Here is a 24,933-nt window from a genome sequence, read left to right as displayed (position 1 = left end):
CAGAGGCGTGGAGGGTGGTGACGGCCCCGCCCCCGACCAATCGGTGGCGAGAAGGTGGTGACGTCAGAAATAGTCCCTGCTCAGCCCGCTTTCAGAACCTCACTGAAATGGTTACAGAAAAAAGTATCGACTTGGAGCGGCTCTACACGTCTCAGCCCTAGTGCGAAAGCGCAAAACGGGTAGAACCGAGCTAAGGCGGTACTAATGCAAAAGCGCCAAAAGTGTCTTAAATTGATATCACAAAGTTTATGATTAAACTTTAATCTAAAGTATGTTTTTACTAGGAAAGGTTTTCTGTGATAATATTTTTTTACATAACTATCATCTTCCCCTGATTTTAACTCCTGCATGTAAAGAAAATGTGACCATATATTACTGGAAGACTGGATACTTATATGAACATGTGAAAATATAAACACATGTCAACAGTATAACCACAATGGTTTCTACAACCTGATCACAAACTCAGAACCATGTTGCTAATGTGTATGTTAATGCACTCACATTACCTCATAAAGTCAAAATATACCATAATTGTTAGGAATGGATTTTGAAAAGTAAATACATTCTGAATAAATAAAGAGCTTTTCAAATCCTAATTATGTCTGCAAACGCCACATGGAGAGGTTCAGGTATGTCACTATTTTTTTATTAAATTTTCTATTTGACTTCTCACCTTTTGAACTGTTCATCATTCTAATAAGTTTATATTCAAATGTGTTGCCATTTTCAACTTTTTTTTAATCTTTTGAATCATACATAATTCTAAATGCCTGTCTTCCTTTTTTTCTATATGTTTAGAAACACCAGTCATATGTATTAAGTGTTATTTTGTGAAATTGAGTGTCTGACTTGTAAATGAACTTGGCAGCGTTTTGGCTGAAGAATTCATGACAAACCGTACAGAGTATGAGCAAGAAGCCAAGAAACAAACAGGAGAGCATGCTGGGAAGTCACTGAATGATGTTGAGAAGGTGAATGAGGGGGGGGTTTGTGGTAGATCTGAGTAGTTGGCTTGTTGTGCTTTTCATTTTCTCATGTATCTTTTAATGTCTTTAAGAAATTGGCACTTCCAGTGCCACAGTTCATCTCCCAGCATCTGCTCTGTCCTCTTACCAAGAAGATGTTTGTTGATCCTGTGAAGACAAAATACAGCACCGTGTACGAGCGCAAGGCCATCGAGGAACACCTCAAACAGTACGTTAAGGCTGTGGCAGTGATTGCTATGCTGATGTACTTTATTGATCTGTTCAGGTTAACATTTTGAATAATGGAGGTTATGCTATGGGTCTAAAGTGTCACTTACTTACACTCACTCCCTCTCTTTCAGGCACCAGTATGATCCGGTGGCTGGTCCGGGGTGTGAGCTTAAAATGGAAGACTTGCATTCAGACCGGAACATGAAGAAAATGGTGATGGACCATCGATCTCAACAGCTTCAATGAATCTGTGGAGAAAAGCTTTCATATGCAACTTCCACCACTGAGACACATACATATTGATTTTTAACTGTTTGGTTGCAACCTGTTTGGTTACATTTACATTCACTCATCGGGTTTGAATCTCAAATTAGTCCTGTAAATTCTTGGAAGTGCTTTCAAATGTAACTTTGAAAGGGAAATTGTTGATTAAGTCTGAGAAATATAGTTGTTTGTCTGCTGTTGAAGTAACTGAGCATGTATAACTGATGCTCTCTTGATTTCTGGTCAGATCCTGGAGCTTCAAATGAGATTTTTTTTTAAAGAAAAAAAAATGTATTCCTCCTCATGAATCAAAGGAAATTTGACAGAATCAAAGAATTATTGATTGATTTGATGAGTGCATTTATATATTTATATATATATATATATATATATATATATATATATATATATATATATATTATATATATATATATATATATATATATATATATATATATATATATATATATATATATATATATATATATATATATATATATATATACACGCATATACTGACTTTTTGCCAGAATGATAATACAGGCGTTGCCAAAACATGTGAAGGAATGATCCTGTGGTGTTACTTGAACAAAAACTGCAAAGAGGAGAATTGATTTTGTTCATTGCATGTTGTTTTTTTGGTGTTAAGTTCTATGCAGAAAGTTAAAATGAATAAACTGGTGATTAGGATTTTTTGAGTTTTAAGTTGGTGAAAATGTGTTTCCAGGGTAATTCATCAGAGATTAGATCAGCCTGCCAAAGTGACGGAAAAATAAGGTTTTTATATGTCGACTTGAGAAGTAATTCATACAGTGATGAAACGAAGCCTCTGGATTTATTGGCCTTGACAATAACCAAGTTGAAAGGCAGAGAGTCCAGTTTTTTGTCAGTCACAGATAAAGAAGAATTGCACTCTTGATTTTCTTTTTTTTACTTTCTTGGCTTTATTGTTGTTGAATAAGTAAACCTGAGGGCTAAAAGACAGCATGCTGGGCAAAGCTACTTCTTCTGTCACCGGCTAAGCTCCAGTTTCTATCTGGACTGAAACCAAAACATTTAATTGTCTGAAAAAAAAAAAACAAGCCTGAGTATTTGTCCCAGCACATACAGTATGAGCTGTTTTGTCACTTGTGTCAAAGTTGCGCTGCCTTGTTCTCACACACCCTGCTGTGAAGTTGCTTCCAGCATAAACTCTTCCTTTTCACCCACTTCAGATCAAAGAATGAGCGTTTATTCCCTTTGTGAATGTGTGACGGCGGCTGTCCTCGCTCCGGCTGAGCGTGTGCAGTCTGAACAAAACAGCTTCATCCTCGCTGGGTTGGTGGACGTGCATATTTATTCAGCGTTGAGCAGCAGAGGGGATGGGGGAAGGTGTTGCTGCTACACTATCTTGTAGTAAAGCTTGGACAGTTCAGCATATTAGATAATACAACCCTAACGGAAACAGTTTCAAAATTAAAGCCGACAACATGCTGTCTTGATATTCTGCCTTCAAACTTTTTTAAAACAGTTGTTAACTGCATAGCGCCGGATGTATTGCAGATAATAAATACTTCTCTTCAAACAGGCCAGTTTCCCCAGGCGTTGAAAACTGCAGTAATAAAACCTCTTCTAAAAAAATCAAATCTGGATGCTACAACACTTAGTAACTATAGGCCAATATCAAATCTGCCATTTTTAGGGAAAATCATTGAAAAGGTGGTCTTCCAGCAAATCCATGCTTTTATGATGCAAAACAACCTCTTTAATGTATTTCAGTCTGGATTTTGGCCTCACCACAGCACTGAGACTGTACTCATCAAAGTCTTAAATGATATTCATCTGAATAATGATGCAGGTAAATCCTCTGTTCTGGTATTATTGGATCTGAGTGCTGCATTCGACACAGTTGATCATAACATTCTTCTCAGCAGACTGGAAAAGTGGGTGGGACTTACCGGCACTGTGCTTCAATGGTTTAAATCTTACTTACAAGATAGGGCCTTTTTTGTGTCAATAGGAAACCATGAGTCTGAGAGAACCAAGATCACATGTGGGGTTCCTCAAGGGTCTATACTCGGACCGCTTCTATTCAACATCTATATGCTACCCCTAGCTCTGATTATGGAACATCACAACATTTCCTACCATACTTATGCCGATGACACACAGCTTTATATTTCAGTGTCACCACATGACTACAGTCCCCTGATCTCATTGAGCAACTGTATTCACCAAATCAATGAGTGGATGTGCCAGAATTTTCTCCAGCTAAATGCAGAAAAGACAGAGGTGATCATTTTTGGCCCTAAAAATGAAAGGGAAAAGATCAGCGCTCACCTTGGCTCCATGTCATTGACAGCTACGAATCAAGCCAGAAATCTTGGTGTAATTATTGACTCAGACCTGAACTTCAACAGCCATCTAAAGTTTATCACCAAATCTGCCTATTACCACCTAAAAAACATTGCTAGAATTAAGGGTATTCTGTCTAAACAAGACATGGAAAAACTTATTCATGCATTCATTTTCAGTAGGTTGGATTATTGCAATGGCATCTTTACAGGCCTTAACAAGAAATCAATCAGGCAGCTGCAGCTGATCCAGAGTCCTTACAAACACCAGGAAACTGGACCACATTACACCAGTCGTGAAATCACTACACTGGCTTCCAGTGAGACAAAGGATAGAGTTTAAAATCTTACTGCTGGTCTACAAAGACCTGAATGGTCTTGGACCAAAATACATGGTTGATCTGTTAGTTCCCTATGAAGCTCCCAGACCCCTTAGGTCTTCTGGATCTGGTTTGTTGTGTGTCCCAAGAACCAGAACCAAGCAAGGTGAGGCAGCGTTCAGTTATTCTGCTCCTCACCGGTGGAACAAACTTCCTGTAGACCTGAGGTCTGCTCCAACTGTCAGCTCCTTTAAATCAGAGTTAAAAACATTACTGTTTACTGAAGTGTACTCTTAAATTAAACCTGCTGTACTCTACTCTACTGCCCTTATTTTTTTTTTATTTTATTTATTTATTTTTTTTATTTTTTTTAACAGCTTGTGCTTTTTATTATTTTACTTCTTTTCTTATTCTTACCTATTTGTTATTATGTCTTGCCGCTTTTAATGTCAATGTAAAGCACTTTGAATTACCTTGTGTTGAATTGTGCTATATAAATAAATTTGCCTTGCCTTGCCTTGCCTTACACGCAATTCACACACATGTTAGTGCAGCAGATTAATTCATTTTATCAACACGATACTTCCCTTTGGTATAGAAGCATGAAATTTGGCCAGATACTCTCCAAGGTCTACTCTTTAGGGAACAGGCGCGTGCCACTCAAAATTCCAAGATGGCGGCCCCAAAATCCAAGATGTCCGCCCAAAAACGTGCTTTTTCCTTTATAACTCAAAGTGCCTTGATTTTTAGCCCCATAGATATATTAAAGTTGAATATAAAGTTGGGTAATATGGACATTTTGGTACCAAGTACATGTCTGTATCCATTACAGTTCTTGAGATACATCATACAGAAACTTGTATATACCCAGAAAAGGGAGAATTTTGTAAGATTGATTGTTGTTACGAGAACATGGATTCATGAAAATGTTACTCTCATAACCTGATATTTCCAGTAGGGTTACTTACTATTAAGACAACCTGGGGGTTGTCTTATTAGTTAAAGATGTCTGCCCTTTTTTCAAGATGGCCATCAAATTCTCATTATAGTAGAGTATAGTAGAGTGAATGTCACTACACAACCAGGGCACACTGGTGACATCACTGCTGTGGAACTCAGCATGGGGTTCAGTGCCAGCTGATCTAGTTGTACTAATACTGTAGTTGTTGTCTAGTAGTGATAGTATAGCTTTGTTTAGTGTCCCAAATGCTGTCTAACAGCCCCATGTCAATTAGGTAGTACTAGTTAGATGTAGTTAGATAGCCGCACCTGAATTGACAGGTTGTGCCAGCGCGGGAGAGCCGAGCCAAGGGTAAGTGGGGCATTACAAGACTTGTTAATGTATTCTTACCTGGAAGGTGTACAGATCACACGGGACTTAAATGGCACTGGATGAATGATCGGGCTAGGTGTAGGTGACCCGAACCTAGTTGAATCCCATACCCGAATGTGTAGCATTATGATTAAGGTGGTATATAAGGATAACCCCTCGGCCTTAATCAGACATGGCAAATGCAAACCCAATGTTAGCTAAGAGGCAAACTGATTGGAAGAAATGCTGTCTTTGTCAGACAGACAAGAAAGAAGATCTTCAATCACCACCTACACATCATGTTCTTCAACATGATGGCTATGCAATGCTCGCCACCAACATTCCACTCTTCCATGAGATAAAGCAAATGCCAATGATCCTGGACCTGGGAAGGCTGGATGAAGGTGATGGGATAGAAGCTACTTTGAGAAGGAACCAAGCAAAGTACCATTTAAACTGTCGAGCTTTGTTCAACAACACAAAGTTACTGGACAGCAAATGCGCCTGTTGCTCAAAGTTGTGAACAGCTGGCCAAGTGTAACTGCAAATCAGAGTGTTGTGGAAGGTGCAAATGTTTCAAGTTGGGTTTCAATTGCACAGCACTGTGCGGTTGCAAATGTGAATAGAGCAAGTACACTGAAAACCGTGTGGTGGGCCTGGAGCCTATCGAGTACCGTGATGACAAGTGCACCTTCCTTGATATGATGCCCCTGATGCAACCCATAATACTGTGTGCCAAGCAGGGAGAACTGTAGTATTTTAGATGGTCTTTTGTTTGACTCGGCGGGGGATCGAATGCACAACCTTTCAAATTCAGTGTGGACATTAAAATCTTAAATTTTTGCTGGTCATTGAATTTTGCGATAACAGTGGCCCTTTGTATGCCTGCAATCTTGCAAAAGGCAGCATCTTGATTTTTTACTGGCTATGCACTTTATACAAGTGGCCCTTCCTCTTTGTAAGCTGCACCTTGCCGTGGTGGAGAGGTTTGAGTATTCCAATGATCCTGAGGGCTATGCCGGTGGGGATTTTAATTTATATCCCTGGCAAGTTTAACTAAGCCGGATAGGTAAAAGGGGAGGAGGCAACCAAAGCAGCGCCCTGGGCCTCCAGGTTGAGGGTTGGCCATGGGGATATCTAAGATTAAGACAACCCCCAGGTTGTCTTAATAGTAAGTAACCCTACTGAAAATATCAGGTTATGAGAGTAACATTTTCATAAATCCATGTTCTCGTAACAGCAATATTACAAAATTCTCACTTTTCCGGGTACATAGGCTACAAGTTTCTATATGATGTATCTCAAGAACCGTAATGGATACAGACATGTACTTGGTACCAAAATGTCCACAATACCTAAGTTTATATTCAACTTCAATATATTTATGGGGCTTAAAACCAAGGCATTTTGAGTTATAAAGGAAAAAACAAATTTTTGGGCGGACATCTTGGATTTTGGGGCCGCCATCTTGGAATTTTGAGTGGCACGGGCCTGTTCCCTAAAGAGTAGACCTTGGAGAGTATCTGTGCCAAATTTCATGCTTCTATACCAAAGTGAAGTATCGTTTCACTAATCTGCTTTACTATGTGAATTGGTCTCCTGGAGAAGCTATCAAAAGCTTATGGTAGGAGCCAATGACCATAAATACATAGACAGGAATACATACATGGACTTACACTTATATACGCACTTAACAATACAACATGCACTTCATACTAGACTACCACTTACATTAAGACATAACATTACAAACATTTAACGTGAAACATTTTGTGGTCCCGAATTGTACATTTATATATATGAGTTTAACAATTGTTTCTTTAACTGTCTTTTGAATATGGAGATGGACTGATTTTTTAAGGCTCATTCAACTCTTCCAGATCTGTGTTTCCCCGACACAGAACACTCATACTTGTTCCCACAAGTTTATGATTTTTCCCTATAATAAGGTGTTTATGTCGCGTATTGTGGGTGTGGTGGGGAACAACAGAGATTGGGATGAGTTGAGTTAGTCTGGGATTCAAACCTGAGACCATCTGATATATTGTACAAGCATTATGGAAGTAATTATATTCTTTAAGGTGAAGAATACCATAGTGGGCAAACAGGTGGCGAGTAGGTGAATTAAATTCAGTCCAGGAGATGGCACGGATAATTTTTTTCTGTAAAACTTCAAATTTTTTTAGATGATGGGATAAGTATTAAACCAAATAATATTACAGTAACAAATCATCTGTCTGTGGATGTGTTTTTGTGCGTTTCCAAAGGTTTTGCAACAACAGGCTTGTACTCGGACTGCTTTCCAAACAGCCAGCAGGGTTTAATCATCAGTGTTACGAAGTATCACAATAATATGACCCGGGTTTGAGGAAATGATACAAAGACAACTGGCAGGTTAAGACAAAAGGTGTTTATTCATGATTAAATAACTTATCTAAATAAACTAAATAACGAAGTCCAAAGGGGGCAGCATGGTAGCTTGGTGGTTAGCACTGTTGCCTCACAGCAAGAAGGTCGACTCCCAGGCCCAGCAGGGTCTTTCTGTGTGGAGTTTGCATGTTCTCCCCGTGCTTGCGTGGGTTTTCTCCGGTTACTCCGGCTTCCTCCCACAGTCCAAAAACATGTGTAGTAGGTTAATTGATGATTCTAAATGAATGAATGAAAGCTTTATTCCGAACATGGGAAAACATAAAAATAACACACACGTCAAAACAAAAAAACAAAAAAATAAATAAAACAATGTTACCATGTCCGAAAGGTAGTAGAAAGAAGCATGTGCTTATTTAAACCTACCCCTTCTCCCTTCTCAGAAATTACAATCCTCAGTTGATTTCAATATCATATTACATATTTACATTACATATGTACATATTAACAAACAAAGAAAATGAATAATGTGAATAAATGATGTCTGGAAACACTGATTGTCAAAGCCATTCATCCTCCCTGTACCCTGTAAAACCATATTTTTGTACCGCTGTTTGAACTGGCTCATGCTTGGACATTGCTTGAGCTCCGCACCCAGAACTGAAAACTACGGCCAAAAACGGATCATTTTTGGTGACTTTGAGCTTCGTTTTCATGTAAACGAACGGTGTATATGGATCAAAGAACTTCTAGAAGTACATCACAACATCACAGGTTTTTCTCTGGTTGCATTTCTACTGCTGAAGGGAACACTGAAGCAACAGCCAGTCCATGGAGGAGAGAACGGGTACAATCACGTCTTGAAAATCAAATATTAGCTCTATAAATACTAGGCTTTTGTTAAATGTGGCAGTTTTTTTTTGATCATGGTCAACCACAGGGTTCATGCCAGTGCTAGAATTATATTAATTTTAATGTTGTTTCTAATATTAGAGGAATTTAACGATGAAAAAGTTGGGCTGCTCGTTTGTGCCTCTACGTCTTCTGCCTGTCTGGTTTCACGTGCAGCTGCTTCACCAAACATGCTCAGCGCTTAATCCCCACATAGCACGTGGAAGCATTTTAAGAAACAAAAACGTCTGTAAAATCATCAAAAAACACATGCTGCTGCCCTTTTGGCAGAGTCTCCATTTTTTGAGGCACAAATATGTTTACAAGTTTTCTACAGACTTTCTGTTTGCACTTTTGTTATTGCACTACAAATGTGCACCATTGCAGAAAGGATGTTCTGCTTTCTTTCTATTGTTTTATATTAATTTATACAATTTTAAGTTAAGCAGGACAGGTTTTTTTTTTTTTTTTATTATTTCGTTTATTTCGGCATGTTTATATAGACACATTTCATCTCCAGAACATTATACATTGCATACTCAGCACATGACGAAAAGGGTACGGGAGAAGCTGACGCTTATCAAAGTCCCGCCCGTTCTATGTAAGATTCATGATCACATCAACAACAGAATTCAGTAAGATACATAGTTTACCACATAGCAATTTGTCTAATTTCATCCTTCACAGTCCAGATAGCATGTATGTTTGTACACGTGTCCAGTCCACTCATCCTGATCACCGTTCCTGTGATTTACTACTGTGTCCACTGTTCAGTTATTTTTATGTCCAAGCCTCTTTTTGCATGCAATCCACTTTGCAATGGAGGTGCGTGTGTCAATGCAGATTTTGATTAGTCGCCGTCCTCTGGCTCTCTAGCCGCCACAGCCTTTGCCCCCTCCGCTCGTACTGACTTCATCTCCTCCCGAGCTTTGGACACCTCCGACCATACACTGGTCAGTCTCCCCTGGATGTCAGCGAGGCCAGAGAGCAGCTTTGCCTGATCAGCTCTCACTTTTCTCAACTTTTGTAGCATCCAGACCCCGCCAATCCCTAGGATCACCAGGCCCACCGTCATGCCCGTGAATATATAGACGTCCTCCACGTCTTCTATATCCAGCTCCAGCATCTGTTTAAGAAAGATACTTATGGCTTCCGGTTGGTGAGCAGATGGAGTAGACGTGTTTCGCGAGTGCTCCAGTGAGTGCCAAACTTTTTAAACCACCAAGCCCTCAAACTTTCAAACTTTTTCCTTTAAAAAGGATTCCCTGTTTTTCTTTTTTTTTTTTTTTGTCTCGAACGAGCCCACTTACCTCCGAGATGGCTTCGAAGAGCGGCAAGTCGGGCAAAAGGGACGATGCTGGCGCTGTCTTAACCCTGGCGGCCATTACCACGTTGCTGGAGGAACACCGAGCTGCCCTGGCCGCCGAGTTCAAAAATACTTTCAGTCAGCTCGACTCCAAACTCGACCAAACGCGGCTCGCGGTCGAGGACCATGGCCAACGGGTTTCGTCCCTTGAACTCGCCACAGAAGACCTCAGCCAGCGAGTTACGGACCTTGAAGGCATCTGCTCGACTCTACGGGATGATAATGCTCGGCTGAAGGCTAAGGTGGTGGATTTGGAGAGCCGAAGCAGAAGGCAGAACATCCGTATCCTGGGTTTACCGGAGTCTACTGAGAGCGGGTCTCCTGCGGCTTTCTTCTCCGGGCTGCTGTGTGAGGTGTTCAGGAATGATACGCTGCCGTCACCGCCAGAAATAGACAGAGCGCACCGCTCTCTCGCCGCCAAGCCGGCCCCGGGACAGAGACCGCGTCCGGTCATCATCTGCCTTCACCGGTTCCAGACCAAGGATATCCTCGTGAGGGAAGCGCGGCGCAGAGGAAAGCTGGAATATCGTGGCCACCCCATCCGGGTCTTGGAGGATTACAGCCCCGAAGTTGCCAGCCAACGAGCGGAATACAGCGGAGTCATGTCGGAGCTTTACCAGCTGGGTCTGAGGCCGGCTCTGCTCTTCCCCGCCCGGCTCCGGCTCACGCTGTCCGGGGGGGCCAGGAAGTGGATCGGCTCCGTGGATGAGGCGCGCAAATTCATCACGAGTCGCAGCAAATCCTCAAACCCGCCGTAACGGGACTGTTGGAGGCTTTCACGGCTCCGCCCTGCAGCCCGGTGTGGTTCACTGGCGCTCACTGACTGACTTTTTTTTTCTCTCTCTTTTTTCACGTGAGTCATTACAATATTCCTGAGGGGAGGGTGAGTACCCCGCGACAAACATTTTTGTTTTTCAGTCTTTTTTTTTTTTTTGCCTGAAATCTTTTAGTTTTCATTTAAAACCTTATTTTACTCTGTTGTTAGTTCGACTGCCCCTTTGCAAATGTTATTAATTTGCAGTTCTTTTTGGCTATTTGAGGGAAGGGGGAAAAAAGGGAAAAATAAGTGATGGAGAGGGAGAGAAAAAAGCGAAAAAATAAAAGCTTTTCCAATTTACCTATAAGTTTTGTAATAATTGTAAGCTGTTAACCTTACTTTTACGCTGTTTAAGTCGGAAGTTTTATATTTTACATTTTTGTACAGATATTTCTGGGCTCTTATCGGGACTTCCAAGTCAAGATTTGAGAGGGTATTTCTTTTTTTTTTTATTTATATCTACACGTTTTGAGGTGCTAATTTCATATATTCATGATGCGGGAGCAAAAGCTATTAGTGTGTAGGACAGGAAGATGCGTTATTGCACTTTGTTTGTTTTGAAGAGCTTGCTGCTTTTTTTTTCTTTTTCTATAGCAGCTGTCTTATTTGGGGTGGGTGGGTCGGGGGGATATGTCACTGCCAGAAACTTTGCATTAATTCTTTTCAACTCCTTACTTAATGTGGGTCACATTCAGCCTCCTTTCCGTTTCTTTTTTTTTTGCCTAGGTCATTGTGCTCACCTCCTAATTTTTCTATTCTAATATTATGAATAGATTCTTGAAGCTGGTGAGCTGGAATGTTAAGGGTCTGAATCACCCTGTTAAAAGGAAAAGGGTCTTCTCACATCTAAAACATCTTAAAACAGAAATAGCCTTTCTACAAGAAACTCATATTCGCAGTTCTGATAATAGCCGCCTGTTCCCGAGGTGGTCAGGGCAGGGATTTCACTCCTCCTTTCAAGCTAAGGCCCGAGGAGTTTCAGTTCTGATCAGTCAGGATGTTTCATTTGAGCAGCACAACGTGATTTCTGACAAGTTTGGTCGCTACGTGATCGTTTCTGGGAAATTATTCAATACATTGGTCGTACTTGTGAACGTTTATGCCCCTAATTCAGATGATGCAGTCTTTTTTGAACGACTGTTTTCACTGCTCCCTGACCTTAATACATATTCTCTCATACTTGGTGGTGATTTTAATTGCTGGCTTGACCCAGTCCTAGACTGATCCTCTACCAACCCCGGCACAGCAAGTAAGTCAGCCCGTCTTATTCAGGCGTTCCTTTCTGACTACGGTGTTTGTGATGTGTGGCGTTCTTTACATCCATGTGACAGAGAATACTCCTTTTTCTCACAAGTGCACCACACATACTCGAGGATTGATTATTTTTTATTGATAATCAACTGATTCCCCTGGTTCATTCCTGTGCTTATCAGAGCATTGTCATTTCCGACCACGCTCCTGTGGTCCTAACCATGTCCCTTCCTGACTTACCTCAAAGAGACAGACAGTGGCGATTCAATTCAACTTTGCTGTCGGAAAGAAATTTTGTTAAATTAATGGAAACGGAAATAGCCTTTTTCCTATCCACGAATATGACTCCAGGAATGTCTAGTCTAACTGTCTGGGATTCCCTCAAGGCTTATCTCCGGGGACAGATTATATCCTACACTGCTAGGGTGAGGCAAAAATCTTATAGGGAGCGATCAGACCTTGCCCGCCAAATCAAAGAGGTCGATGAAGAATATTCTCGGACTAAATCCCCAGATCTTTACAAAAAGCGTCTAGAACTTAAAACTAAATTTGACCTGCTCACCACTCACCCAATTGAACAGTCACTTCTGAAAAGTAAAACCAGGTTTTATGTTTATGGAGACAAATCTGACAAATTATTAGCCAACCAACTTAAAGGCTCTAAGGCTAAACAAAATATTTCTAAGATTCGTTTACCAAATGGCCATGTAACTACAGATCACTTACTCATAAATGAAGCATTTAGGGACTTTTATACCCAGCTATACACCTCGGAATCTCAGACTGATCGAGATGAGATTGCAGACTTTTTAAATAGTCTTAGTATTCCCAGTCTTTCACCAGATCTAAGGAAGACATTAGAAGAACCGATATCCCTGATGGAGATAACTCGAGCCATTTCTTCACTGCAGTCGGGTAAATGTCCTGGCCCTGATGGCTTCCCGGCGGAATTTCTAAAGAAATTTTCTACTCTGCTTTCCCCACTGCTATCTACAGTTCTTTCAGAATCCTTCAGCCACGGTTCCCTCCCTCCTTCTTTTTCAGAGGCCTGTATCACCCTCATAGCTAAAAAAGGGAAGGATCCTACTGAATGCGCCTCCTACAGGCCCATCTCCCTCTTAAACACGGATGCTAAAATCCTAGCTAAAGTCCTAGCCCATAGGCTGGAGAATGCCCTCCCCACAATTATATCTGAAGACCAAACTGGCTTCATTAAAGGTAGGCAGTCTTACTTCAACACAAGGCGACTGTTCAATATTATCTACTCTGCCTCTGAGGCTATCCCTGAATGCGTTGTCTCTCTGGATGCAGAGAAAGCATTCGACCGCGTGGAATGGGATTATCTCTTTGCTGTGCTGGACAGGTTTGGTTTTGGTCCGAACTTTGCGCTGTGGATTAAACTTCTCTATTTGTACCCGACAGCCTCAATTCGTACTAACTCTCAACGGTCAAAACCATTTAATCTGCATCGTGGAACCCGTCAGGGGTGCCCTCTTAGTCCCATGCTTTTTGACATGGCTATCGAACCGCTTGCCACAGCGCTCCGATCTTGTGAGGATGTGTCCGGTATCTGGAGAGGTGGCAGGGAACATAAGGTCTCGCTTTATGCCGATGACCTCTTGCTTTTCATCTCTCACGCTCTGGCCTCATTACCCCCTGCGCTGTCACTTCTCAGTCAGTTTGGGAAACTCTCAGGCTATAAACTGAATCTCAGCAAAAGTGAGCTTTTCCCTACCAATCTCGAATCGCATGCTTTAGACCAGTGATTCTTAACCATAGGGCCGCGGCCCACACTTGGGCCGCGAGCGCCATCTAGTGGGCCGCGAAAAAAATTCAGTTTTGTACGTGTGGGCCGCGGGGGCCGCGGGACTGCATAGCAACTCCCGACCAAATGAGGAGAAGAAGACCCTCAGCTAGCTCTAGGTGTAATAGTAAGAGAAATGGTGTGTATTTATAGAGAAAATCCTTCATTTTGCACAGAGTAGGTTTAGATCCGCCAGGATCAGGGATCGATTACTTGGGTCTGCGCCCAGAGCGAGCGAGCGCGGCGTGATCATTTATCCTGACTCGTCCGCGCAGGTCGGTGCCGCTCGGGCGGTGGGCTCCATCGTTACTGCTGAAGGATTGTACATGTAGATGTGTCTGCTGGACTGGACTGTTGTTCGGGCTCGCAAAAGCATCGGAAATTGACTCTGCTGCAGCGGCCAGAGAGCTGCGGGATCAGCTGAGACGGCCGGTTCCGGCCCGGCCGTCTCAGCTGATCAGGCTCGGATGAAATCCGACACGCGCAGTCCTGACAACTTATTAATGTAAATAAAACTTAGTAAGTTACTTAGTAAGTAATTAGCTTGACTCTTACAGAGATGAGAAACGTAACAGGTGGAAAGGGAAGTTCAACCCGGAATGGACAGATTCATCCTGGTTCAGTCTTCCCACTGGGACAAAACCAGTGTCTCATACGTTCAGAGACCGTGGCGTTCAAAGTGCGAAAGTAAAACGCCACTGAAACAAAACACAAAGTTTTTCATCAAACATATCCACTCAAGTCTGAACTGAAGTCACAGAAAATAAGCTGACCATCTTAAACATGTTTGGGTCCACATACAGCTGTGAAGCAGCTTTCTCCACAATGAACATAATTAAAACTAAATATCGTTCCAGGTTCATCAATGAGCACCTTCTCATGTGCATGAGAACCTGACACCATCCAGCCCAGATTTAAAGTCCTGGCAGGAGAAATTAGAGCTCAGTTCTCTCACTGAACGACAGAAAGTGGGGGCATAAGATTAAGGGGAAGAAAGAAAAACTGCAAAACTTTTAAATTGCTAAGATGTGTTTATATTAATTTATTATAAAAATGTGTTGAGACAATTAACAAAGAAAAGGGGAAATTCAAACTGCTGGTAAAGAAATAAAATAAGATAGCATTTGAAAAATAAAATAAAATCTTATTTATTTATTTTATTTTTAAGAGAAAAAAATGTGTAATTGAAGTTACACATGTTAATGGGCAAATATGTACTTTTTTAATATAACAGTCAGATGCAGATGTTGATACAACTATGAGGCTACTTGAATATATACACACACACACACATATATATATATATATATATATATATATATATATATATATATATATATATATATATATATATATATATTTACTATGATGTTCTGGACCTTCGCTGCTATACAGTGTTAATATTTAACGGGCCTCGGGCCACTCTGTACTGAAAAAATTGGGCCCCAAGGTCAGAAAGGTTAAGAACCCCTGCTTTAGACCTTTCCAATTTTCCCTTTAAAATCGTAAATGACAAATTCTCCTATTTAGGCATATCTGTGACAAGGAAACACAAAGACCTGCTCCAAGAGAATCTTATCTCATTGTTAAATGAGACCAAACAAATCCTTACACAATGGTCACCCCTGTCAATGTCTCTTGTGGGTCGCATCAATTCAGTTAAAATGACCATCTTACCTAAATTTTTGTACCTTTTCCAGACCTTACCACTCTTTATTCCTGGCTCTTTTTTTCAGTCCCTTGACTCAGTTATATCTTCATACTTATGGCGGGGTAAACGGCCACGTTTGAACAAGACTCACCTTCAAAAAATAAAGTCTGCAGGTGGTCTGGCCCTCCCAAACTTTCGTTATTATTATTGGGCTGCTAACCTGCGCTGCCTTGCATTCTGGTCCTTCTACTGCGACGGCGCTGACCGCCCTGACTGGGTGGCGATGGAGTTACATCCAACTGATGACCTGTCAATTCCTGCCCTACTCGGCTCCTCACTTCCACTTCCTTCACTTAAATCAATCAAAAACCCAGTGGTTAAACATTCTCTTAGAATATGGGCCCAATTTAGGAAGTTTTTTGGTTTTCAAAGCTTCTCTCTTCTTAGCCCCATTGCATCAAATCACTTTTTCAAACCATCCCTTGAGGACCCCACCTTCCAGGAATGGCACAGGGAGGGGTATGATTCGTTTTAGAGATATGTTCATAGACGGCACCGTGGCATCTTTTGAGCAGTTAAGTAGTAAATTCGGCCTTCCAAAATCACATTTCTTTAGGTATCTTCAGGCTAGACATTTTGTTCTTACCCAGGCACCCAGCCCTGGTGCATCGATAGGCTTGACCACAGTTGACAAAGTTCTTGCCACAGACCCATTCAAAAAGGGGCTCATTTCGTCTTTCTATGGCATGTTGCTGGATCTTAGGAGTGCCCCTACAGATAAACTCAAAGCAGCATGGGAGCAGGACTTAGGGCTTCCCTTATCAGAGGATACCTGGGAGTCCATACTCAAACTGGTTAATACAACCTCCCTGTGCGCACGTCACTGCTTAATTCAGTTTAAAGTGGTACACAGGGCTCATATTTCCAAGGCAAAGTTATCCTCCATGTACCCAGATATTAGTCCATACTGTGTAAGATGTAAAGTAGCAGAAGCCTCTCTCCCATGTCTAAACAAATACTGGATGGAAGTATTTCATACTCTCTCTCTGGTGCTTAAAATCAGATTAGAACCAAACCCACTGACTGCCCTGTTTGGGGTCATGGAGGGAGGAAGGAAGTTAACCACTGCACAGGGGCACACTTTGTCTTTTGCCTCCCTTTTGGCTCGTCGGGCAATTCTGTTCAGGTGGAAGGATCCCTTCCCTCCTACTCGTGCACAATGGCTGGAAGACATCATGTCCTGCTTAAAACTGGAGAAAATTAGATACTCGCTTCAGCAATCAAATAAGTTCCAGAAAGTGTAGGGACCCTTTCTAGAAGCATTCCAGACCCTGTGAACTATACTTCATATTTCTTTTGTATTCCTAGTGCAGGCTTTTGATGTTAGAATGACCTCATATTGTGATTAGTAATCTGGCAGTGACATGGGAGGGATTAGTTTGGTCTGTAGTTTGTTTTTGTTACTATCTTATATTTTTTCATACTGTTTAATTGTTTTTTTTATATTTTGTACACTGGTGTATGCTATGATTAACATGCCTCAAAATATTTGTAATTGACATTCAGCATTTCACCTGTTTTACTTTGTGAAAATTTTAATAAAAAGATCTTGAATTAAAAAAGAAAGATACTTATTTTATTCAGTTAATTTTCTTATTTTGTATTAAAGTGAATTGCTGGATAATAATTAGTTTTCCATGTGTTCATGGCATTCAAAAATATGCATCTAATTCAATTCAGGTTCAAATAGTTAAAAAATTGTTTCACTCACAAAAAAAGGGGCTAAAGAAAATTCACCATGCCAGGAAGGATGAAGGCAATCGGGTTGGCCGGCCCTGCCGATGAGGTGTCCCTTATTTATTTTTCAGGGAGTTGGCAACCCTAGTGCCTGACCCAAAAAAAGCCGTACCCCCACACAGCTCTCCCCTCTTTTCACAACACAGGAACAGTACTCAGGATTAGCCTATTTTTGTACTTATTTAACCTTTGTCCTGACCTGTTGTATAGTTTTTTTTGTGTGATTCTGAGAGAGCTCTGCACAAGAATTCCAGCGTGTCTGGACTGTTGGTACAAATGGCAAATAAAAGCCTTGAACCTTGATATTCCTCTCATCATTGATTTGCCTGCAGTTGGTGAGAACTGGAGCATCTGAAGAACGGTAAGTATTCAGATGATCACTAAGGCTGGCAACGAGCTCACATGAGCTTATTCACAGACATGGACCTTCCTCCCACAAAACATTTAAAAAGGGTTTTTTCAGCTAAACAGTGGTAAAGGTGTGTGGTAAAGGCATGACTCAATCTAAGGAAAAAGCCCAACGCGTGCTATACTGATGGGCTAGGGACAGAGAGGAACAAGCTGAATATTCCTCGCCTAACCTGAATCAGGCTTTAATTCATTTGTATTTTGAAAAGCACAAGTTGAAAAATGGTGTTTGCAATTTTGGACCAATCACAGAACGCTGCAGCAGGTTAAAAAGGAAAATGGAGTAATTTGAAGAGAGGAGAAGACCTGGTTTTTAATTAAAATACGGTCAATGTCATGAGACAGAGGGTTGGGATGAGCGATGAGAAGGGTAAATGTTGTTTTTATGACGAGTGTAAAAGCCTTCCAGGCTCTCGTCCAACAAGCTCACCAATCAAAGTTTTAATAAAGACACAATAATAAATCAATTGTCGGTGCCCACCCACCTGTGACTGTGAAACTATGAAACTGAAACTGTGAAACTGAAGGGGCCCACAGGACCGCTGTCAAAGAGCTTTACAGAGGAATCTCAGCGGGCCCTTCAGTCAACAACAATGGGCACATATGTGGGTTTTGAGTCGTAAATGTGTGCAAAAACTTAGGTTAATGACAAAAGACTCAATTTGAAGACCAAATGACGCCATCCAACTGTTGCCTCACAGCAAGAAGGTTCCCGGTTCGACTCCCTGGCCAGGCAGGCGTCTTTCTGTGTGGAGTTTGCATGTTCTCCCCGTGCTTGCGTGGGTTCCCTCCGGTTACTCCGGCTTCCTCCCACAGTCCAAAAACATGGATAGTAGGTTAATTGATGATTCTAAATTGCCCGTAGGTCTGAGTATGTCTGGTTGTTTGTATATATGTGGCCCTGTGATGGACTGGTGACCTGTCCAGGATTTACCCCTGCCTCTCACCTGCAATTAGCTGGGATGGGTTCCAGCAGACCCCCGTGACCCTGCAAAAGGATAAAGCGGGTATAGATAATGGATGGATGGATGGATGACGCCATCCAACTGTTTTTTCATTCGTTTTAAACTGGGTACAGTGGTGAAATCTCATTAAGTGCTTGATAAGTTAACGCAGCATCCTGGTTTTGGAATTAATACTTATCCATTTATTCATTCATTTATATTCTGATTACCCCTTTGGCCAGTAAAAAAAAAACAATTGGGCACACTTTGGGTACCCAAACAGCCAAATGTCTGGTCACGTCCTTACAGAAGCGTATGTAATCCCACATGTTTTGTGAAACGTCTCTCTATTTTGGTGCAGTTACTGTTAAAGAGCTGTGTTATGTCATTACTAATTGTGCCGTTGTGGTTTTTTTCAGATTTCTTTTCTGTAATTAACTTCAGGTGAGAACAAAAAATGGAAATGTTCCTTTGGTTCATTACAATTTACTCATGCATGACGACTATCACATCGATTCTGACACCTCAAATGCATAATTTGGGTACTCGTCTTTGCAGAGAGACTTAAGGAGACGGGCTATGCGCTTGTGAAGCTGTTCTTCATTTATTTTGGGCATGTGTGTTTAGGCTTACCACAAGGGGTTGAAGAAATTAATTGAACAAGACATCCCACCCCCCGTTGGTATCCAAGTCTCTTAAATCCTTTTTTTAATAATCACTTTTCTTCTCAAGGCAAATAAACATGAAAAACAACCCTGCTGTTTTTAAGTGTTGAGGGTAAAAACTCCCTCCAGGATGCTCGCAGCCGTCAGCAAAGAGGCGACTGGATTTAGAAAACACTAGTCGCTGTTGAAGCTGAAAGATCGCGTCATGTTTTCCTCATCTTCCATCCAACATTGGTGTGTTTGACACAAGCACAGTTTGCTGGAGGCTATCATTGTTTATGGTAGTATGTTGCTGTAAGCGACTCTTCAGTGTAACTGAAATGTTTTTCAGACACACACACACACACACACACACACACCTTGGTTCCATCTGTCACCATTGTAGGTGTGTTTGAATGACACCCTGAGGAATAGCTTATTAATGTAAATTTGACCTTTGAGTAAAAATAATCAGAAAGGATGGCAGCCGAGGTGAGAATCCAAATAAGGACTCGTCTATCTTCAGCTTTTTCTTGGAGCTCTGGAAGTCTTTCAGAGGAACGGGAGGAAGGAAAAGCAGATTTGTGTTGTGTAAATGATGGAAAGGCTGCGGTGATGCAATTTTAGCAATCACTTCCCAAACAGCTGGGCCCATTTGTGCTGTCTGAACAGTTCTGCCTTCCTGTTCCCAATCTGTACTGGCATATAAATGTGGGGATATGGGGGTCCACTGGAATTTTCCTACAACTGAAGTTGGAGATAAGAAGATTAAGTGTGAAGTCCACGATTAAATCAAATGTGAGACGAACCGGAAAGTGTGTTATTCTGTTTATATTCTTTTGTACTTTTGAGTTCCTATTGGGTCATTTAAAAGCAGAGCTTTCAGCACGAAAAAAAGGTCCCATTTCGGTAGGGAGCATAAAGATCTGACTATGGAGCGAAGAAAAAGGTCGTAGGGATGGGAATCGAAAAACCGGTTCTTGTTGAGAACCAGTTCCCGGTGTTTCAATTCCTTGGAATCGTTTGCCTTTTTTGCAAAGAATTCCCTTATCAATTCCAGTGGACGCGAATGACTTCACTACGCATTGACGCCCAGCAGGAAAACATGGCGACAAAGCGGCATAAACGCTCGAAAGTTTGGTTTCATTTTACCAAAAAGGATGACAACAGGGCGACTTGTTGTTCTCCACAGCTAGAGACAACATAAGTCCAGAAAGATCGCGTATCCTTCCTGAAAAAGCAGATATGTTTATTTTTCTACAAAAGAATTGTTAATTCTTCATAGTTGATGGTTGCAGAATTGCACAATGCACAGTTCCATTGGACTTGAGTTGATTGTATTTGTCACTGGCTGACGTTTTATTTTTGAGTGCTCAGCCCAGATATCCTTTTAAAAAGGAGAATTTTAATTTCTATTAGAGAAGAATATTTATTTTATTATTATTTTATATTTATTATCAAAACAAAAATATTTTCTGGGGACCCCCTGGCCCACCATCGAGGAGCCCAAAGCTGGGGGCGCTCACTGTTGACCTCACTTGTATTTTTTTGTTCAAAGATATAAAACAAAGTTGATGCTAATTGACCTGTTTGTTCTCCTTTTTTCCAAATGAGAATCGATAAGAGAATCGATAAGAGAATCGATAAAGAATCGAATCGTTAAACAGAATCGAAAATGGAATCGAAATTGGAAAAATCTCATCAATTCCCATCCCTAGTCATATGGGCTGATGAATCCGGATTTGGCCTGTTTCCATAGAGATGGTGGCATCGGGATGAAAGGAGCGATGCAGTGATGCTCCTATCCCACTTCCCGCTCTGCAAACCTGCGAGGGTCGTCTCATGGTTGGTAGTTGCTTCTATTTAGCTTCAGGTTCAGGAATGTTCTCTTGTTCTGTTCCCAAAACATGAGGTCATCTGAGAAGGTTTTCAAAAAATGCCAATACTGTCTGGGCTCAGACTGGGAAAGGGAGGGTTAAAGACCCCATTTTATATTAAGCACTGCTATTTTTCTTTCTGTTAGTAAAAGCATCAATTAGACGTTAATTGCAGACTGGGGTGTAGATGTAGACTCCTAATGACCCTGGTTGGCCTCTAGGTGGTGCTGTAATATGAGTTACGTTAAAGGTTGATTAATCCATCTTTACAACTCCCAGGTTCATATGTCACAAACCCACGATTCTTGCTTTTATTTACTCACTGTTTTCATGTAATGTTGTGTATATTTGTATATTTACTTCATTTTGTCACCAAACAATGTTGAAATTGCGAGTTTTTGAAGAAACAGTTCACTCGGACTATAAACAAGTGATGTTTTTACCTTTGTTATGTTTCAGAAATCTGGATTGTTTTAACATATGAAATAAAGTAATTTTACAAATTGTAATGAAACATTTGTATGTCATCATACAAATACATCTTACGACACATTTCCACAGCAACTCAAACGTGACAGATTCACATTTATTGATTTACTCTCAGTCTGAATGAAAAAATAATACACTATAAATTACAGCATAGTCATATTCAATTCAATTCAATTCAATTTTATTTATATAGCGTCTAATACAACAGATGTTGTATTAGACGCTTTCCAGAGACCCAGATCATGACCCCCGCGCAATTATTACATAAACAATGGCAGGTAAAAACTCCCCTAGTGGGAAAAAAACCTTAAGCCAAACAGTGGCAAGGAAAAACTCCCCTTTAGGAGGGAAGAAACCTTGAGCAGGACCAGGCTCATAAGGGGGGACCCTCCTGCCGAAGGCCAGACTGGGGGGGGGGACATCAGCAGCACAGCAGGCAGGTGGAAGCAGCAGCGCGATGATACAAAAATGGGTTAAGCGTAGAACTTGGGGGGGAAGAACAAATAAAAAAGCAAATAAATTACAGAGATAAACAACCGCGAAATGCTCACTCGTAAAGACACATTTTTGGAGTGTGGGAGGAAGAGAACCCGGAGAGAACCCACGCAGACGCGGTGAGACACGCATCTGCCCTGACTTTTTTATGTCTAATTTTGTGGAGCATGCACAAGTTGCTTCTGGGAAATTATCTGAGAAAGGCAGGTCATCATCTCAGTATCTGGTGCTGGTGGAGTTCAGTCTTCATTCATATTTGTTACTCCTGCGAAGGCACTTGAAGGGCCACCGGAAGAAGTTTTTAAGCCATTTCTTGAAGCCTTTACCCTCACCAGCAGTTGCTGTCCCAGTGGTCTGATCTGGTGGCACCTGCTGGTGTTGGTTTCCAGTGGTCTCATCTACTGGTTCACCCTGCTGTTGTTGGTTTCCAGTGGTCTCATCTACTGGTTCACCCTGCTGGTGTTGGTTTCCAGTGGTCTCATCTACTGGTTCACCCTGCTGGTCTTGGCACACCCTCATGAATGATTTGGCCACCTTCACGTAAGGATCATTACTAAAAAGCGGAAGGTGATCCATGGTAATAAAAGGGTGATTGAGTGCGTCGCTTGGTGTGATCCGTGTTCTCGGGTTCACTGCTAACATCTTCTTTAGGAGGTCGATGAACGCTACCGAGTCGTCATAATCTGCAGGATGCACATCTCGTGGCAGCATCCCCAGAAAATTATCCAGAGAATGAACGCGAATAAAACCGTCAGTCATCTGTCCTGTTTCCTGTGAGAATTGTTTTCGGGATTTCAGCTGCCATACATGATGAGAATCCTTCTGGACCAGATTAAAAAAGCGAGCGGTATTGGATGCCTCATCCAGGAATTTACTATCAGGTTTCCCACTCAGCTGCAGAATGGTCCTCATGGCCTTGTATTCACTGTTAATTGGAATAATGTGACCTCCCACGAAGAGGAAAGCCAGGACGCAGCCAAGAGTCCACATATCCACGCCTTCATCCAAGGTGGGATGGTGCAGCAGGACTTCTGGGGCTCGGTAAGACCGATTTTGGACGATGCCTCTATTCCACAAATTGGATGCCTCTGTTGCCATACCAAAATCAATGAGTTTAGGCTTAAAGGGCTGTGAACGATGGTCGACCAGCATGATGTTGTCTGGTTTGATGTCTGCATGAACCATGTTGATGCTTTTGAGAGCTTTTAGAGCCACCAGCATCTGCTGGGCAATTGGTCGAATTTCACGCACGTGTAGAGGACACTGGGACCTGGCTCCCATATAATCATACAAACTTCTGTCCAGCTTTTCTAATACAATGCAAAAATTGTTTTTATGGATGAATTGTTCATTACACTTAAGCAAGTTGCTCCTGTCAGGATCAAGCTTTCTGATTTTCTTCAGATTTATAGCTTCTATTATTCCTTCTTGCATACAATCATTTCTTATTATTTTAACAGCTACAAGTTCATTTGTAGTCTGATTTCTGGCCCCGGCCACTTTTCCATAAACCCCCTCACCCAGGAAAGCTTCCACTAAGTAATTGGAAGATTTACCGGGGAGAACTTCATGGAGCTCCACGTCAAAGAGGGCTTTTGCGTTATTGTTATTGTTTTGCTGCATTTCTGAAAGGTTTTCACGATGCACAGATACAAACCGTCGCTAAAGGTTTTCACGATGCACGGATACAAACTGTCGCTGAACGTTTACACGATGAACGAGTCTCAGTTTGTAACGGCCAGAATGAGACTCGGAGTTTATATAACCTATCAAGGGTTGACGTCACTAGAGCTTTGCGTACGTCACTCGCTACAAGAGGGGGGCGGGGGCTACACACAACTAAACTGTCTTATTTATTTATAAAAATAATAATGTCTACCCACATGTGTTATGTATCTCTGTATTGGGAATAGCTGTCCTCCTCCTGTGTGGTGGGGGAGGCGCTGTTTCCCTGGTGCCTTGGTGCTTTCCTCATTTTTGCCTTTCAGGTCGGGTCCAATCCAGGTGCACAGGATTGGGTCTGATTGCCTGGGAGGGTATTTAAGGAGAGGGTTCCAGGGCCGCCATTGTCTCTCTCCCTCCCTGCCTGTGACAACAACGGCCAACCATTTTTCCCTTAGTTGTTTCTTGTTACTTTGCACATTATTATCTTTAATTACCTTGTACCTTAGGGCCTTATTTTTAATAAATACATGAAATGGTTTACCTGTGTGGTCTCCTTACTTGTTGTGATCTACCGTGAGCCAGGTGGTCATAACAAATGGGCGCTCGTCCGGGAAATTGGTAAGGTTGTCAGTACCTTACTAATGCCTGGATAGTTCGGTAGTACTTGTGTAGGAGACTCACAGTGTTTGGTTAGTTTGTTTGATTGCTCAATAAGTGGTTTGGTTTGCCTTAGTAAACTTTGATTTGCTTGGCTTGCAGCAGGGGAGGACTGTGGCCACTTTCCTCCTTTGAGTGGTGACCTGGTTATCGGTTATGATCCTCAGCTGGATGGTGAGTAGACGGGGTTACTGTTGTCGCCCACCTTTTGTCTGAAGCGTGTGGTTTAGATACCATGAGCTACGTGAACCCCCATGGTAGGAGGAGAAGCGCTTAACGCTTGTTTGTTTTTTTTGTTGTTTTAGTTTGTTGTTTTTGGTGTGCTGTAAGCCGGGGCGCTATTCAGCAGTGCCATTAGGGTACTGTTGGTAGTTAAGCTGCT

At 41.7% G+C, this 24,933-nt stretch overlaps 1 protein-coding gene across 2 annotated transcripts in view; it reads left to right on the top strand.

Moving 5' to 3' along the window:
• The window catches only part of LOC133463424 (uncharacterized), a 43,244-nt gene extending 41,426 nt beyond the window's left edge, over positions 1-1,818 (top strand). For both annotated transcript variants that reach the window (XM_061744962.1, XM_061744961.1), the window contains exons 23-25: positions 872-974; positions 1,061-1,197; positions 1,331-1,818. In XM_061744962.1, coding sequence (XP_061600946.1) covers positions 872-974; positions 1,061-1,197; positions 1,331-1,445 — 355 coding nt within the window. In that variant the 3' untranslated portion in view covers positions 1,446-1,818. The remainder of the gene's footprint in view (positions 1-871; positions 975-1,060; positions 1,198-1,330) is intronic.
• Positions 1,819-24,933: the final 23,115 nt, after the last annotated feature.

This window comes from Cololabis saira, chromosome 17, assembly GCF_033807715.1.
Source record: "Cololabis saira isolate AMF1-May2022 chromosome 17, fColSai1.1, whole genome shotgun sequence".
NCBI classification, from domain to species: Eukaryota; Metazoa; Chordata; class Actinopteri; order Beloniformes; family Belonidae; genus Cololabis; species Cololabis saira.
This window is presented reverse-complemented; position numbering and strand designations above follow the sequence as displayed.